The sequence below is a fragment of the Armigeres subalbatus genome, chromosome 1 (genome assembly GCF_024139115.2).
Source record: "Armigeres subalbatus isolate Guangzhou_Male chromosome 1, GZ_Asu_2, whole genome shotgun sequence".
Taxonomy (NCBI): domain Eukaryota; kingdom Metazoa; phylum Arthropoda; class Insecta; order Diptera; family Culicidae; genus Armigeres; species Armigeres subalbatus.
The window spans coordinates 18,960,325-18,978,120 of NC_085139.1; the positions used below are offsets into that span (position 1 = coordinate 18,960,325).

The 17,796-nt window shown below is 42.3% G+C and overlaps 1 protein-coding gene across 1 annotated transcript; it reads right to left on the reverse strand.

Moving 5' to 3' along the window:
* Window positions 1-13,719: 13,719 nt before the first annotated feature.
* On the reverse strand, window positions 13,720-14,578 carry LOC134206000 (uncharacterized). Its single transcript, XM_062681692.1, has 2 exons — window positions 14,495-14,578; window positions 13,720-14,392 (listed from the first exon to the last, which is right to left on the reverse strand). The coding sequence occupies exons 1-2, from the start codon at window positions 14,506-14,508 to the stop codon at window positions 13,720-13,722; spliced, it is 687 nt and encodes a 228-aa protein (XP_062537676.1). The 5' UTR covers window positions 14,509-14,578.
* Window positions 14,579-17,796: the final 3,218 nt, after the last annotated feature.

Consider the following 17,796-nt stretch of genomic DNA (forward strand, 5'->3'; position numbering starts at 1 on the left):
CGTCCAGCCGCCACTCCCTCCGCACCTTTAGTTCGGCCATTTTCACCCAAGCTCACGCCGCCATCGTGTGGAGCATCGAATGCCCACTGGCAAGTCGCCGGTACTACGACGCCATCGCGACAACTGCGTCACCAGCAACGAACTTTCGTCTTCGGAAGAACCTTCGTCTTCGGCACACCGCCGGAAGAACCTCCGTCTTCGGCACACCGCCGGAAAACCTTCGTCGTCGGCGTCCCGCCGGAAAACATCGTCTTCGGCACTCTGCCGGAAAGCCCTCCGTCTTCGGCACCCGCCAGAACCCGTCATCGCTACCAAAAATCCTGCGCAGGTACTTGGAAATTTGTATAATCATGGCCATGAATTAGTTTCCCCCTAGCTAGTACAAAACCCCGTCCAACCCGAATGAAGTCGTATTAATAAATTTGTTGAATTTGAAGCTCTGAGAGTCAATTGATTTTGTTTCGGCAGTTCCGTGAGAACCTGCTGTTCTCTTTTACGTTTCCGTTATTTCGTTGGTAGATTGCATCTCAGACTTCGATTCCTCTTTTGATTTTGCGTTTATTGTTGAGCGAGCTTAAGTGATTACAAGGGTAATCAGGGCAAGGGATTTTAGGGTGGTTTTCCAGGTAACAGCGGGTGATTTTGAAAATTCAGCCAGCAACCGTTCGAGGATTTCCCCTGAGGAATTGTCTCAAAAATAGTCGGGCAAGTCAACAGACTGGTGGTCTCTCGTACGCGAGAGTGGCGCTAAAGCCACCAAAGTTTAAATAATTCCCTCAGACGATTTGCGAACGGTTACACGTACTTAGCTGGTAGTGTAGCCTGGGCACTGTTGCCCTTCTGACATCAGCTTGGGTGAGAGGGTGCGTCCTGTGGGGTCTGCCTAGGATGTGGTGGGGTTCGACAGTGGGCTCTGTTGAACTTCTATAAAAAGCTGCATGTGTCCACAAGCAGGCCCTATCAAAGCGACCGTGTGCCGCTCAAAGCGCACTGGCCTAGTCCTGGTGCTGGGTGGGACTTTAAACAAATTTGACCCGATTGATCGAGCGTATGTCCACCAAGGTGGTGCGGCTCCAACAGCGTCTGTTCTGGCATCCAGCGGCTGAGTATGAAATGCTATTCCCCGGAAGCTATACCTAAGATGGCAGCCCCATCCCGGTGGATAGGGAACCTTGGGCCAACAACCTACTGTTCCCGAAACATCAATTTGTTCGAGAATCCGATAATGAAAGAATACGGACTGATTTTACGGCGACGACTCTTAGTTTTAACCCTAGCCCAGCAAGGTAAATTGGCACAACTTTAGAACACGGGTCCGAAACCTTACTATAATCCAATGTTATGCGCCAACCGATGCTGCCGATCTGCAAGACAAAGAGAACTTCTACAGTCAACTCAATGCCGTCGTGGATAGAATTCCGAAGGGTGATATCAAGATCTGTTTGGGCGACTTCAATGCGAAGATCGGATCCGACAACTCGAACCATGAGCGCATTATGGGACGCCATGGTCTCGGAGAAATGAGCGAAAACGGAGAGCTGTTCGCAGAATTTTGTGGTAAAAACGACATGGTGATCGGGGGATCGCTCTTCCCTCATCGACCGGTTCACAAGGTCACTTGGGTCTCCCGTGACGGCTTTACAGAAAATCAAATCGTCCACATCTGCATCAGCCGAAAATGGAAACGGAGCCTTCTTGATGTACGGAATAAACGTAGTGCCGATATCGCGTCTGATCATCACCTCATCATCGGCGAAATACGCCTGCGCATTGCGCGGATTCGTCGGCAGGAGAAAAGAGTTGGACGACGATTCAACACACGCCGACTGGAAGATGCCACGGTGAAACGGTCCTTTGTTGAAGAACTGGAGACGCGTGCTGCAGATATTCCGGAAGGTGGCAGCGTGGAAGACCAATGGACCTCCATCGAGAATGCCTTCATCACCACCAGCGAGAACAATCTGGGCAAACTACGCACCCAAAGAAAACAATGGATCACCGATGAGACCTGAGGGAAGATAGAGGAGCGAAGAGAATTCAAAATCGCGATAGAGCGATCGAAAACCAGAGGAGCCAAAGTCTTAGCCCGACAACGATGCGCGGCTCTTGAGAAGGAAGTAAAACGCTCATGACGACGGGACAAGCGAGCGTGGGCAGACTCTCTGGCCGACGAAGGAGAGAGAGCCGCCGCAACCGGGGACATTCGCCTCCTCTACGATATCTCACGACGCTTAAGCGGGGCGAAGATGAATGCAACGATGCCTGTGAAAGACGCGAATGATCAGTTATTGACCGACCCAACTGACTAGCTGAAACGCTGGTTCGAGCACTACGAACAACTTTTTCAAGTGTCAGCCAGGCCATCACCATCTCGGCATAATCTGCCTAGGATCCGACGTATAACACGCGTCAATACCGAAGCTCCATCCCTGCTAGAGATTCAAACAGCCATCCAAAGCATGAAATCGAATAAAGCCCCAGGGGTCGACCGCATATCAGCCGAGATGCTCAAAGCTGACCCCATGACATCCGCTCAACTACTGCATCGTTTATTTCGTAATATCTGGGACACCGCGACTTTCCCGGTCGACTGGATGCAAGGTATCTTAGTGAAGGTGCCCAAAAAGGGTGACCTGACTGTATGCGATAACTGGCGAGGCATTATGTTGCTGTGTACCTTCTCAAAGTTCTGTGCAAAATTGTAGCCCGGATTCAGGAGAAGATCGATGCGACTCTCCGACGGCAGCAAGCCGGATTCCGTGCCGGAAGATCCTGTGTGGACCGTATTGAGATTCTGGTAGATGCGATTGACCGTGAACCAAACCGCGGGCTGTTATGGCAGCCTATAACCATGGAGCACCTAAACGACTTCGAATTGGCTGATGACGTTGAACTCCTCGCGCAACGGCGCTCTGATATGCAGAGTAAGCTCAACGACCTTGCCGAGCGCTCCTCCTCGACAGGTTTAGTCATCAACGTCAACAAAACCAAATCGTTGGATGTAAACACGGTGACTACTTCCAGTTTCACAGTAGCCGGGCAACCAGTGGAGAATGTTGAAAGCTTCCAATATCTTGGTAGCCAAATTGCGTCAGTCGGCGGTACCAAGATCGACATAGGCGCACGGATCAAGAAAGCAAGGGCTGCCTTTGCGAGTTTAAGAAATATCTGGAAAAATAGGCAGATAAGTGAACGCACCAAAATACGAATTTCCAACTCTAACGTGAAATCTGTGCTGTTATACGCTAGCGAAACATGGTGTGTATCAGTGGAGAACACTCAACGGCTGCAGGTGTTCATTAACAGATGCCTACGGTATATAATTCGGGCCTGGTGGCCTCAAAACTGGATCTCAAACAACGAGCTCCATCGTCGTTATTACCAGAGGCCGATAGCAACAGAAATTCAGGATCGGAAGTGGGGCTGGGTCGGCCACACTCTAGGGCGGAAACGAAATCTGTAAATAAGCATTAGACTGGAACCCATCGGGACATCGCAGCAGAGGCAGACCCAGAGGCTCATGGCGGCGAAGCCTCAATAAAGAAATAAAAGAAGTCGACCGAAATCTAACCTGGCAACAGGGTAAAGCGATAGCCGGGCAACGCTCAGGATAGAGATCTTTCAAGTCGGCCCTTTGCACCACCGGAGGTGTACAGGATCCATAAGTAAGTAAGTAAGTTCGGTAAATAAATTTTCCGTTGGGTACACGGTTAAACTCATCTACCCAAAATGAAGTTCAAACAACTCAAAATTAAATTCAATTCACTTAATTTGGACCGTTGGTGGGGGAAGCCAATTTTGAGTTGGATGGCCCAACTCGGATTTGAGTAGTTTCCGTTTGATCCCGTGTGAAAAAGTACCTAAAGATTAAGTTGTTTCCACCTAATGTTTAGTTCAAATAGGTTTAAACAACTCAAATTTGAGTTCAACCCCTTTAACCTAGCGTTGGCTTCCCCCACCGAACTGCTATCGTTGGGTGGTTTTCTTTCTCTGTTTTTGACATCGAATGATGGAATGAAAGAGATGCCAGATCGAAAACAACTCAAAATTTGGGTTGTTTGATCTACCCGTGTACTTTTTTTTTATCATGGGAGTAAAGGCAAACTATTTCGAACACTTCGAATCAAAAATTGATTTCAAGGAAGGAAGAAAATAAAAAAAATGAAATAATAAAACATCACCTCCATCCAGTTCTGCCGAATATTTACAAGCCTGGTAAATACATTTAGTCAAATACCAGTTTCGGCCTAGAAACCTCGAGCTAATAACTGTGGAAGTGCTTGATGAACACGGCGAGGCGGCAATATCCCAGTTGGAGAAGTAATGCTAATAAGCAGATGAACGAAGATGAAGAAGATGAACGAGTGTGAAAATTAGCACCAATTTACTTATCAGTGATGTTTTAGACTTGTTTACATGCTTTTAAACCCTTTTAAACGCACGAGAAAGACATTACCGCCGCAAGGTTGTTTTAATAAGGGCTTTAGCTGAAATGCCAAACAATTATTGATCTTTCTCGAAAATAATTAGAAATGTATTTTTTTTATTTGGCATTTAGGCTAACCAATAGGCGAATTCGAGAAGGATCCAGTGGTAGAGTGCACTGCGAGAGTTTGGGAGAAAAGTCGTCAGAAGCGATTATTTACATTCAAAATCAAAATTTGTCTATAAAATTAACTTCACTTTTTGGTTTACGGTCACATGTTTTCCACTGGCAATGGCTTCTTACAGTCTTTAAGCAGCTTTTGAAGACAAACCTCACCCAAATAAGCCGCGAATTAAGAATCCGGGAATTCATAACCAAGATAGTGCGGTGGAGGCACTGCAAGTGATGTGCTATTTATGCGGAAAAATCATATGCAAGCATCCACCGGATGGAAGCTCATCTATGGATGGAAGCTAACGTGGTTTTAAAATATTAACCATACAGGAAGAGAAACGATAAATAATTCAGCACAGTCCTGCAAAATCCATCTTCGCCAAAAGCCGGATTTAACCTTTCATTCAGTCCCAGGACGGCCCATTTACGTTTTGGTTAGATTTAGCCAGCAGTCAACAGCCAGCAGTAGCCTTTCACATATGAGGTGTTTTAGGATCTCCCAATTGCCCTGGAGTTTGAATCAAATGGTCTACCGAATTAACTAAGGCCTTCATGATGTCCCCAGCCGCGGTAACAACCCGAGCAGCACAAGTCAGACAAAAACGGTTGTATCAATTTGATTGTGACTAGTTCCGGTCACATATGAATGCCCCCCTTAAGGTTTTTAGTACCGACCCTTTTTGGCGAGTCCCGGTACTACGGTGCTGAACCCCTCAGTACCCCTCATCAAAATCCATAAAAAGTCAGGATTTAATGGTAACGATTCAAACTTTATTCATTGCTTTGTATGTATTCAACACTTGTCTTGGGGCTTGACCTTATCCTTGAAATATGCTTTCAAAACGCACAGCATGTTCAATGTTTCGTCAGACATACGGGATCGTATTTTAGAAACAGAGAACGCTCTTTCTGAGTCTACAGAAGTAGGGCGAACTGTTGCTAGTGAATCATGAAGCATTGACAAGTATTTTCCTTTCAGCTTTTTCTGAGTCGTTGTAAGTTAACTCTTGTCCTACAATCTTTACGAATCCTGGTGCAGTAATCGAACTTACAGGATGTGACGATGTCGTTGCGGTTTGATTGTCTTGAGGTAAGTCATCGGACGCCTGACGTTTGTCCAAATTGTTTGTCGCTGTCGAAACATCATTTGCTAGCAAGGATAGGGCACTAAATGTCAACGAAGGAAAAATCAGTACGTTTTGACAGATAGGTACCCAACATGTTTGGGGATGATAACAAAGGGAACCGCAGTGACAATCGTCCTCTATAGTTTATTACCTCTATTGTCAGGTGTTTGAAATTTTAATAAAAAAAAATATCTTTCTTACTAGCTGGTGCATTCAAATAATGTGGTTTTAACCACCGGAAGTTTTAACCAAAACTTTTTGCTTAGTACCGAAAATACCGGTACTTTCATTAATCCAGTACCGGTATTTCGGTACCGAAAATTGGTCGGTACTCCCGGGAATTCCGGTACCGGTACTCCCGGTACTAAAACCCTAGCCCCCCTTGAAAGTGAATATGGCTTAAACTATTGTTCCATAGCAGATCATCCACTATAATCCTCAGGGATATTTGTCCCCACTCCAGGACAATTTGGAGGGCCTAGAATATCGCATTTCATGTACAAAAAATGTGCTTGGAGGACGCGATTGGGTGCATACCTGTGCTGCGGACATATGGCAGTTTGGAGAACCTTGATCATGTCATCTTCATGAATAAAATATGCGAATGTGTTCAGATGACATAATTGGAAACCTGAGTCAGCTTTAGGCTGAAAGTCTCGCTTATAAAGATAAAAAATAAATAATGGGAACACACCTTCATTGGGAACATAGCTCCAGGCGAGGTTGACTTGGTAGACTATTTGGTTCCTAATCTAGGGCAATTTGGAGGATCGCAAGTAAACTATAAATACTAGGAGAACACAATTGAGATGATACCGTTGCTAAGGACATTATGCAAGTCGTTGTTCATTTGGTAAGTAATCTAAACACACTTAGTGGACATAATGGCATTGATATCGTGGCTGGGGACATAATGGAAGCCTTGGTTGATCCGGTAGACCATTTGATTCAAACTGAAGGGCAATTTGGAGATCCTAAAACACCTCATATGTCTTGTTTTAAGACGCAAGTGAAAGACAAATCCTCGGAGTACATAATTGAGTTAATACCACGGCTTGGGACAGGACATCCTGAAGCTTGGTTGACTCGATGGACCATTTGATTCAAATTCCAGTACAATTTGGAGATCTTACAACATCTCATATGCCTGTATTTGAGACGTAAGTGAAAGACTAATAGGGGCCCTCATTAGCCGTGCGGTAAGACGCGCAACTACAAAGCGAGACCATACTAAGGGTGGCTGGGTTCGATTCCCGGTGCCGGTCTAGACACTTTTCGGATTGGAAATTGTCTCGACTTCCCTGAGCATAAAAGTATCATCGTGTTAGCCTCATGATATACGAATGCGAAAATGGTAACTTGGCTTAGAATCCTCGCAGCTAATAACTGTGGAAGTGCTTAATGAACACTAACCTGCGAGGCGGCTCTGTCCCAGTATGGGGATGTAATGCCAATAAAAAGAAGAAGAATAAGTGAAAGACTAATACTCAGAAGACAAAACTAGGTTGACACTACGGCTGGGGACATCGTGGAAGCCTTGGTTGATTCGGTAGACCATTTTATTGACACTTCAGTACAACTTGGAAATCTTCCAACACTTCTTCCAACTCCAGGACAATTTGGAGCCTTGGTTGGTTCATTAGATCATTTGATTCAAACTCCAGGACAATTTGGAGACCTTACAACACCTCATATGTCTCGATTTGAGACGCAGGTGAAAGACAAATACTCGAAGAACATAATTGAGTTGATACCGCGACTGAAGACATCATGGAAGTCTTGGTTGATTTGAAAGACCATTTGATTCAAACTCCAGGACAATTTGGAGATCTTACAACATTTTACATGCTAAAATTTGAGTCGCAAGCGAAAGACAAATACTCGAAGGGCATGAACTTGTTGATACCGCGGCTGAGGACATCATGGAAGCCTTGGTTGATTAATTAGACCATTTGATTGAAACTCCAGGACAACTTGGAGATCTTACAACACCTCATATGTCTTGTTTTGAGACGCGAGTGAAAGTCAAATACTCAGAGATCATAATTGAGCTTAGGCTTAGGACATCATGAAGGCTTTGATTGATTCAATCTCCAAGACAATTTGGAGATCTTACAACTTCATACATGCAAGAACTGAAGACGCAAGTGAAAAGCAAATAATCGGAGTACAAAATTGGGTTGACACCGAGGCTGAGGACATCATGCAAGCCTCAGTAGATTCGGTAGACCGTTCGATTCAAACTGCAGGACAATTTGGAAATCTGATATCATATCATATGCCTGGATTTGGAGATATCTTACAATACCTAATGTAAGATGCAAGTGAATGTAGTTAAAAATATCCAACGATCAATAAATTTAGTTAAATACTATAAATTTTAACAAAAAATCTTCTTACGGCACATTCGGTTTACGTCCCCCCAATAAGTGACATAAAAAGATGGTTGAGTGTACTACAATAGTGGAGTCCAGTTCATCCCAAAAAATCTGAATCTTTCAAATTGTCCTCAATTTCATACAATAGAGTTATTTTGGACGATTATTTACCAGAAACTGAAGACGAAGGAAGCAGTCACCACTGACATTGGCTGTATAAAGAATTGGTGGAATCAACTAGCCAAAATCATGACCGGAGGAGGTGTGCACCGACTGACAAACGGCATCAACAGGAAACAGCGAGAATTTCTTCGAAATAACGATGTATGATTCGTTTCAGTCATTCATATGAAATAAAATAAATTAACTTTTGCTCCATTCTTAGAAAGTTTTTCGATCAAACTAATAGTTGTAAAAAATACACGCATTTAAAAGTGCCTTATTTCTCAATGATCTGGTCTTTAGTGCTATATTTACTCCATCTTAAAGAGGACTACAGAATGATACTTTTGTAATCAACGATCGCTTATGTTTTGCATGCAATATACTTATTTTTTTCAAATGACTATTCAAATTCTTAAAACTTTTAATTAATCGTTGTCACTGTAATGCCGTGCAAATCATATCCCCTTCGCCCCTCTTACTACACCAAAACCAGTTGGCAGTTCTCGGTGCCAAAGGTATCCTTTTTTACGTCATAAAGAATTCCACAAAAGCAAACAAGTGTGTGAGTTCAGATTGTCGTTTTTTTTTTGTCCGTCGGTCATCCCGACCATACAAAGTGGGAACGACACAACCGTCCAGTAATTGCATTTGGGTGGACACTTTTCCACTCTCAGTTGCATATAATTTAATTTTGGGGGTTGAAAGGCGTGGAGCCCGGCTCGAACCGGTTGAGAATGGATGAATTTTTCATGAGGTCACAGAATATGCTAATGCGAAAAGAGCGTTCATTTATTGCCATTTATAAATTACCTGGATATCACTCATCGACAGAGGGAATGAGCTCCATAGAGCGGAACGCTGTGGCTGCTGCCTTTTGTGCTCACAAGTGTTGACAACACAAATTCGCGCGCAAGCGGGGGAAAAAACGACAAGCTTCCGAAGGATGATGATTTATGGACTTTCTTACACTATGCAGGCACTCCGAAATGAAGTGGATTTGGGCCATATGCTACCGACGACGCATTGTGTAACCTGCGACAGTAACCCAACAGATATTGGATTTTTTTTTGTTATGGGTAGGTGAGTAAATGATGAATGGGCTTAAAGGGACTGTATTTTTTTGGACCAAAAGTTGGTATGTAAATGGGGAATCCTCTATCGAACGATTAGTTACGGTAAAGTCATATCCCTTGTCGTGATTTATTTTCAAAAAAAATCATGAGGGTTGTGTACAAGACACGACCGCCCGACGTAAACTACGTAAAACAGTTTCGTGAAATGAAGAATCTAGTGCCAGTGCAAGAATACATATTTGCAGCAGCTCTCTACAATACGCGCTCGTTATTCTGCTACGAACGGCAACGTAATTCTGCTACGACGTCGTACTTTGAACAAATTCGTCTTGCCTCAATCTTCCTATGTTTAAAATGGTGTCCATGAGAAGAATCGATTAATTCCCAATAATGCATATTTCGAATCACTAACGACCACACGACCCACGCCATAGGCTGGAATAACAAAACCAAATAAGAATCTTGAAAGAATTAAACTTGACTGCCACTGAAGCCATCCATGCGAATACATATTTGTAGCATCTCCCTCCGACGCGCGCTCGTGATTCTGCTACGGACGCAAGGAAACTTTATGGCGTCTCCAAGCGGATAATTTGCACTTTGAAAAAAATTCGCCTCGCCTCAATCTTCTTTTGTACAGAATGGAAGCCCTGAAAAGAACCGATTTTTCCAATATCTCATATGTATTTGGAATAAAATTTGCTCAGCAACTCCGCCGATGCTTAGAGATGTCGTAAAATCTCGATTAATCGATTAGTAACTAATCGATTACTCTCGGTTCTTGACGATTATTGAATCGACTCATCGTTGAGTAGTAATCGAATCAAAATTAATCGATTATCATAACGATGAATCGATTAATTGAAGTAATCGAAATCTAATAGTTGTCGTAAAATCCCGATTAATCGATTTAAAAATTAATCGATTATCACAACAAATAATCGATTAATCGAAGTAATCGATTAATTTGCGACATCTCTACCGATGCTGGGACCGCTCTCCGCGATATTTCAAATGAAATGCCACGCGCGCGGGGGAAAGCAGTTTTCTTATAATCAATAAAGATGGCCCATTAGTCCCGCCTCTTTGTTGTCCGGTATGACTGCAAATATTGTGTACCCGTCATTACACTTACTAAAGGGGCGTGACTACAGATTTAACTTTATTGATTACAAGAAAGCAACTCTTTCGCGCGCGCGAGCCATTTCGTTCGAGATGTCGCGAAAAGCAGATCGTAGTCCCACCATCGGCTTCGGCGGAGCTGCTACCGGAAATTTCATTCTCATCGATGGTGTGGTTCATGCGGTCGTTCGCGCTCAGATTAAATTTTCTTGTCTGAAGTACTAATGATTGGCTACCATCAGAGAAAGTAGCTCTTAAGTCACAACTTGAGGCGAGATGAATTTTGTTCAAAGTAAAACTTAATTGCTTGGTGATGGCAGATTGTTTTCCATCGGTAGCAGAATCACAAGCGCGCGTTATAAAAAGACGCTATCGATAATTATTCGCGTGGATAGCAGTAACAGTCAAGTGAAATTTCCCATCAAGATTATAATTCTAGTAGGTAGCCTGCTACTTGCTTAAGGTTTTATTTCCATCCATGCGAATACATATTTGCAGCTTCTCCTTCTGACGCGCGCTCGGACCGGCAGTAATGCTATGATTCCGCTACCGATACCAAACAATTATGCTTTGTTCTATGAAAAAAGTTCGTCTTATATCAACTTTCTCAATCACTTAATGTTCAAAATTAAATCCAAAAAATTTTCTAGTTCCTAGCGGTTGCGCTATAGACAAATTATTTCAACTTAACCTTGCCCCCAAACATAATGGTGGTTCTGAAAAGATCCGATTTAATCCCAATTATATGCCTCACCAACAACAACTACTGGACTGCGAGACAGCCATCTGATGATTCGGCTCTACGCACGCCGTTAATTTCCAGATCCAAAAATGCTGCTTGTAACACGGATGTAAAGATGTACTGCTGTTGCCACGACCGCCACCACTATCGAACGAAAAATTTTCATCCGCACAGCCGTTGTTGCTAGGACCGCCTCTGGACGCCCTGGTCCGCTTTCCATGAAATCCAGAATGAAAATGACGCGCGCACGCGAGACACGGGGCTTTTTATACACAGGAAAAACGAAGCAGTGGATCAAAAGGCCCGTATCTTACTGCAATCTGATGTCCGTGTTGGGGATTTATGAACGGGATTGATTATTTTTGAATTTTTCACCCGGCTTGGAAAGAAATAATATTTTCAATAGTTTGCCGTTGATAATGAATAGTTTTAATACAATTAGCAAATTGGTGGAAAGTTTCCGAATCTATTAATAACAAAACTTCGAAAATCCGTCGAAAGATAAAGTCGCCATTACCGTTTGAAATCTTACATGATTTCGTGACGGTCCCCAATTTGGAAATTTTCATTTTGCACCCTGTATCCGAGGCTTCCCCTTAGACGTAGTTAATGTCAAAATGCGCGAACAAAAACCACGTCCGTACGTGCTGCTGTCTCGAACTGGAATGGGCCACGCGCGCGCGGGAGAGCAGTTTTCTTATAATCAATAAAGATGGCTCATTAGTCCCGCCTCTTTGTTGTCCGGTATGACTGTAAATATTGTGTAACCGTCAAACACCCCCAAAGGGGCGTGACTAAAGGTTCAACTTTATTGATTACAAGAAAGCAGCTCTTCCGCGCGCGCGAGCCATTTCGTTCGAGATGTCGCGGAGAGCAGACCATGGTACCACCTTCGGCATCGGCGGGGCTCCTACCCCTACCGGAAATTTTATTCCCGGCGATGGTGTGGGTCGCGCGGTCGTCGTCATTAACATTAGCAGCGCTCAGTTCAAATTTTCTTGTATGATGTAGGAGGAATGGCGGCTTTGGCAGGTTTTGTTCTATTATTTTCGGAGGGGGGGGGGGTGGGTTTGTTGACCAAATTTAATGAATTTTGGCCACAATATTCTTTGATATGCTATGATATGATATGATATTTGATATGAAGTACTAACGATCGGCTACCATCAATGAAAGTGGTTCTTGGGAGCGTCCACAAATTACGTAACGCTTAGAAGGGGGAGGGGAGGATGGGCGAAGTCGGTTTTCAGTTGTTTGATGTAACTGTTAATGTATCATCAGCATGTAGATTGCGAGTAAGCACGCGCCGGATAAAGACGCTATTAGCGTTTGAAATCTATCCTAATTTTTGTGACAGTCTCGAATTTTGAAATTTCCGTTTTAAACCCTGTATCCGAGTCTTCCCCTTAGACGTAGTTTACGTCAAAATCTGTAGCAAGCATCAATACTGACGCCATACAATTTTCTTCAGTCATAATGCGAATCAATTGTTTGCATGGTCTCCTTCCGATACTTGCTTGGGATTCAACTACCGACGTTAGCGTTGCGCTTTGAATAAAGTTCATCTCGGAACCGATTTCTTTTTCAACCAACAGGAAAAATACAAAATTAGTCTCGCAAGAAAATTTCATGTTGTGCCGAAAACATCCAAATCGTTGCAAACGCCACATTAGTGAATAAATTGCTGTAGCAATCTTCCGATGACAGCCTATGCTCGGACCGGCACTAATGCTATGATTCCGCTACCGATGCCAAACAATTATGCTTTGTTCTATGAAGACAGTTCGTCTAATATCAACATTCTCAATCACTAAAATCATACAACTCCGAATTACGCTAGAAAATTTCACCGAAGAATTTTCCAGGTTGAAAGAAATTTCCTAACGGTTGCACTTTAGGAAAATTATTTCAACTTAACCTTCAGGATTCAGGATTCAGAATAAGGTAGAGGGGCTAGATTTACTAGCACGAGCATGTAAGCCAATCAAAGCGGGCCTTTTGTGCTCCATAGACCTCCTAATAATCATCATAATCCTGACGAGCAAATATTGACTCGATTTTCATTACTCTTTAAAAGTTGAATCAAAATTTAAGATTAACAATCCATTAGCATGCAAAGTGATTGCGAATAGAAGAGCATACACTTACCAGAGTAGTGCCAAAGTACACACATCAGTGGATCAAACACGCATGAAGCGGAATAACTGCACATTATGTACATCAAAGTGAATTAATTTCAAAAGATCATTTATTTTCTGAATTTATGGAGCATATTTTGTTTTTATTTCAACAAATCAAGGTTTCAAAGACTTTCCTGTGTATTGGAACGCCATAATCATACCGAAAGTGTAGAATAATGATTTCGAATCACCTTCGAGTAGGGATAAAGATTCATAATCTAATCCGAATATGAAAAGATGCTTTCCTTTACATGGTTTCCAGCCGTTGGCGTCTGTTCAAGGCGGCCAGAACAGACGCCAACGGCTTACTCATGGGGCGGGATTTAGACCATCTAAACGAGAAATAACTTGATGAGCCGACATTCGTTTGTCAGCCATGGCACTGATAACAGGATCCGGTTCAGAGGAGGGGCTGCAACCCAATCCAGAACGTCGAGGCTACCTCGACTCCAGGAATCTGTAACACTTTTGATTTGTTTTTCCAGCCATTTACGACCTGCTATGTCGGCACAGTCAAACCATATCCTGCCTGAGTTTACACCACGTCCATTAAATCTGGGCACAGTTGGCTTCGCGAGCATCTTATCATGTCTAGGATACAGGTTTCGAAGAAGTTCTTCCAAATCTTCCATAGTTAACTCACGAACACGATTTACCAGCATAATTTTAGTTTTCGGTTGATCATCGCCTTTAGTCCTTTTGCTGTCAGCATTATTATTTCCATCGGGAATATTCTCATCGCGCTTACGTTTTGAAGAGCGAGACGCAGTATCATCGAGTTCATCGTATATCCGAACTTTCGAAGACTCGGCAGCTTTGAGGTTGGATAACCCTGATCCATGTGCTTCTTCCAGCACTGGGAGAGCTGCAGAATCACCCAGACCACCTGTGCCAGGTACAATGGTGGAGCCGCAATCCATGTCGCTCTCAACGGTTACGGATCCGATTTCCGAATCAATGACCCTACCTTTTTGGGACTTTGGGTACGAGTCAACCTGGTTATTCCTGAGAATTAATAGGAAAAAATATAAAAAAAAAGACAATTAAAATCAGACCAAATAGTTTCCTATTTTTAATTTCAAAGAAATTAGATTATTCTAAACTTACCCGCTGGTAGTCATAGGTACTCTTCTTCACTTGAGGAAAACCAAATTTTCTTTTGAAAGAGGAATATAAAAAAAAAATCACCGGAGCGTACGCAAAATTTCCAACAATGTCGTCGAAGAGGTAGATTGCAAAAGAAGTTACTTACATACCTGATGTTATATGCATACCGATAAACAAAAGAGAAGGAAGTACTAGATTTGTATTCGCTCCATTTGTTTTTCATATGCAAAAGGCCTTTTCGTTAAAGCCATCAGTACACGAATTGACATAACATGAAATCCCTGTTGAAATCAAACAGGCGTCTACCAGAAGAATGATAGTGTTTGATAGGCATATGGACGATCAAAACAGAAGCCGTGTATACTTACGTTAATGAAATAGGAAATCACAGTGGAATATTTCGTTAAATAATGTTGTATTTCTTATGGTTGTATTGATAGGCCATAAAAAAAAACCAGATTAATCCACCTAGCGGTGATGGTGCCTTTCTCGACCTTCGTAAAATGTGTGTGCTTGAAAATAGATGAGCTAGTAGCTAGGAGTAAAAAAGACAAATTTCTTTGTCCGTTCTATGAAAATCAGATTATTTATGGCAAAGATATTGTAGATCCAGTTGAAAACCGAAAATAATATTTTGTCCCATTCCCGGATGTCGCGACTGCATCGCGAGTGGTGCCCGACTATGGCACAGTTGCGCACTACTCGCGATGCAGTTGCAACATCCGGAAATGCGAGAAAATGCGATTGTCGCGAAACCTCGGTTCGGTTTTCAGCTTGATCTACAATATGCTAATAAGAATTTCGACAATTTTTTTCCTTTTCCAATCTTTTTGACGTACATACCCCTGTTTTATTTTACCCAGTCATATATTTTAAGGATATCACTTTTGGATGTAAATTGAACTGAAGCTCCGACTACACAAAAAGAAAACGAAAATGTCATTCCCATCAAGCGAGCGGAGGGCAATATTTGTTATGATATAAATCTCATGACCGTCTTTCTACCAAACTCCCGTATGAAGAGGAAGGGAAGTGTATCAGTGTGGAAGCATCCGATAGTTCGTTTTCGGAAAGAAATTATAGCCTTTCGGTACAACTTTGTTGCACAAGAAAGGCAAAAAGTATTTTGGCCATAATTTCAAAGGTAATAGTCCAATCTGGCCAACTTTCTAAATAGAACAGGATTCCGCATCTAATGCAATTTGTTGTGAGTAAATCGGTTGAGGGTAAGTCCATTAAAAGTCAGCTAGACTTTTTTACTCGCTTTTATATAACACATAGTATATTTTGGCCATAATTTCTGTGCCCATGGTCCAAATTTTCAATAGAAAACAATACGACAGGATTCCGCGTCGAATGAAACTTGTTGGAATTATAGATAGTGGAATATATAGATGAGTGAAGATAAATCCTCTGTCTCCAAACGAACTGTCAAACGTGTCTCCAAACGAGCATGACGTCACGATTTCAATGGAAACGTTAAGGGCTGTGACGTCATATGTGCGTGTGCACGGGCAGAAAAATCGACTCAGCCATGCTTTCGCTCATCTATCTATTCTACTATCTATAGTTGGAATTAAATCGGTTGAGGATAAGTTCCAAAAAGTGAGCTAAACTTTTCGCACTTTTGGTGCGCGCACACACACACTGAGACATCATCGCAGTTCATCGAGCTTATACGTATATAACACTATGAGTCTCCAGGCCTTCTGTAAAGTTTGGTTTTGGAGCGAACATACAGCCTTTTCGTAGAAAAAGGCAAAATGGTGTTTCAGCCATAATTTCCGATCCCATAGTCTGATCTAGCCAATTTTCAATAGAAAACAATGGGACAAGATTCTGCGTCGAATGCAATCTGTTGCGAGCGTCAATAGATGAAGTCTAAGTGCTAAAAAGTGAGCTAGACTTTTTCGAACTCCTTTTCGCAATAAATAGTAATTTGACCATAACATCTAAGCCCATAGTCCGATCTGGCCAATTTTCAATAAGAAAATATGAGACATTCTGCGTCGAATGCAACTTGTTGTGAGCAAATCGGTTAAGGATATGTGCCCGAAAAATGAGTGACATTTTTTACGCGATTTTTTCGTATGAATTTGTATTTTGGCCATAACTTTTGATCCCATAGTCCGATCTGGCCAAATTCAAATAGGAAACAATGGAACAGGATTCTGCGTCGAATGCAACTTGTTGCGTGCAAATCGGTTGAGGGTAAGTGCCCGAAAAATGAGTGACATTTTTTACGCGATTTTTTCGTATGAATTTGTATTTTGGCCATAACTTCTGATCCCATAGTCCGATCTGGCCAATTTCAAATAGGAAATAAAGGGACAGGATTCTGCGTCGAATGCAACTTGTTGCAAGCAAATCGGTTGAGGATAAGTGCCCGAAAAATGAGTGACATTTTTTACGCGATTTTTTCGTATGAATTTGTATTTTGGCCATAACTTTTGATCCCATAGTCCGATCTGGCCAAATTCAAATAGGAAACAATGGAACAGGATTCTGCGTCGAATGCAACTTGTTGCGAGCAAATCGGTTGAGGGTAAGTGCCCGAAAAATGAGTGACATTTTTTACGCGATTTTTTCGTATGAATTTGTTTTTTGGCCATAACTTCTGATCCCATAGTCCGATCTGGCAAATTTTAAATAGGAAACAATGGGATAGGATTCTGCGTCGAATGCAACTTGTTGCAAGCAAATCGGTTGAGGATAAGTGCTCGAAAAATGAGTGACATTTTTTAAGCGATTTTTTCGTATGAATTTGTATTTTGGCCATAACTTTCGATCCCATAGTTCGATCTGGCCAATTTCAAATAAGAAACAATGGGACAGGATTCTGCGTCGAATGCAACTTGTTGCGAGCAAATCGGTTGAGGGTAAGTGCCCGAAAAATGAGTGACATTTTTTTTAGTAGTTTTTCGCACACACACACACATACACACACACATACACACACACACACACACACACACAGACATCACCTCAATTCGTCGAACTGAGTCGATTGGTATATAACACTATGGGTCTCCGGGCCTTCTATAAAAAGTTTGTTTTTGGAGCGATCATATAGCCTTTACCGTATACTTAGTATACGAGAAAGGCAAAAAGCAGAATTAAGGAATCAAGTAGTTACTTACATTTACACACACAGTAGATAAGTAGCATTTGTCACAAATATGAATTTGTGAATGGATTACCTGTTTATCTCCGATGAAACAATCAGACCTTACCCATCAAATTTTGATGTATCAGCGTTGTTAAATACAAATATACATGTGAGTAGCGTAGTACTAGAGCAC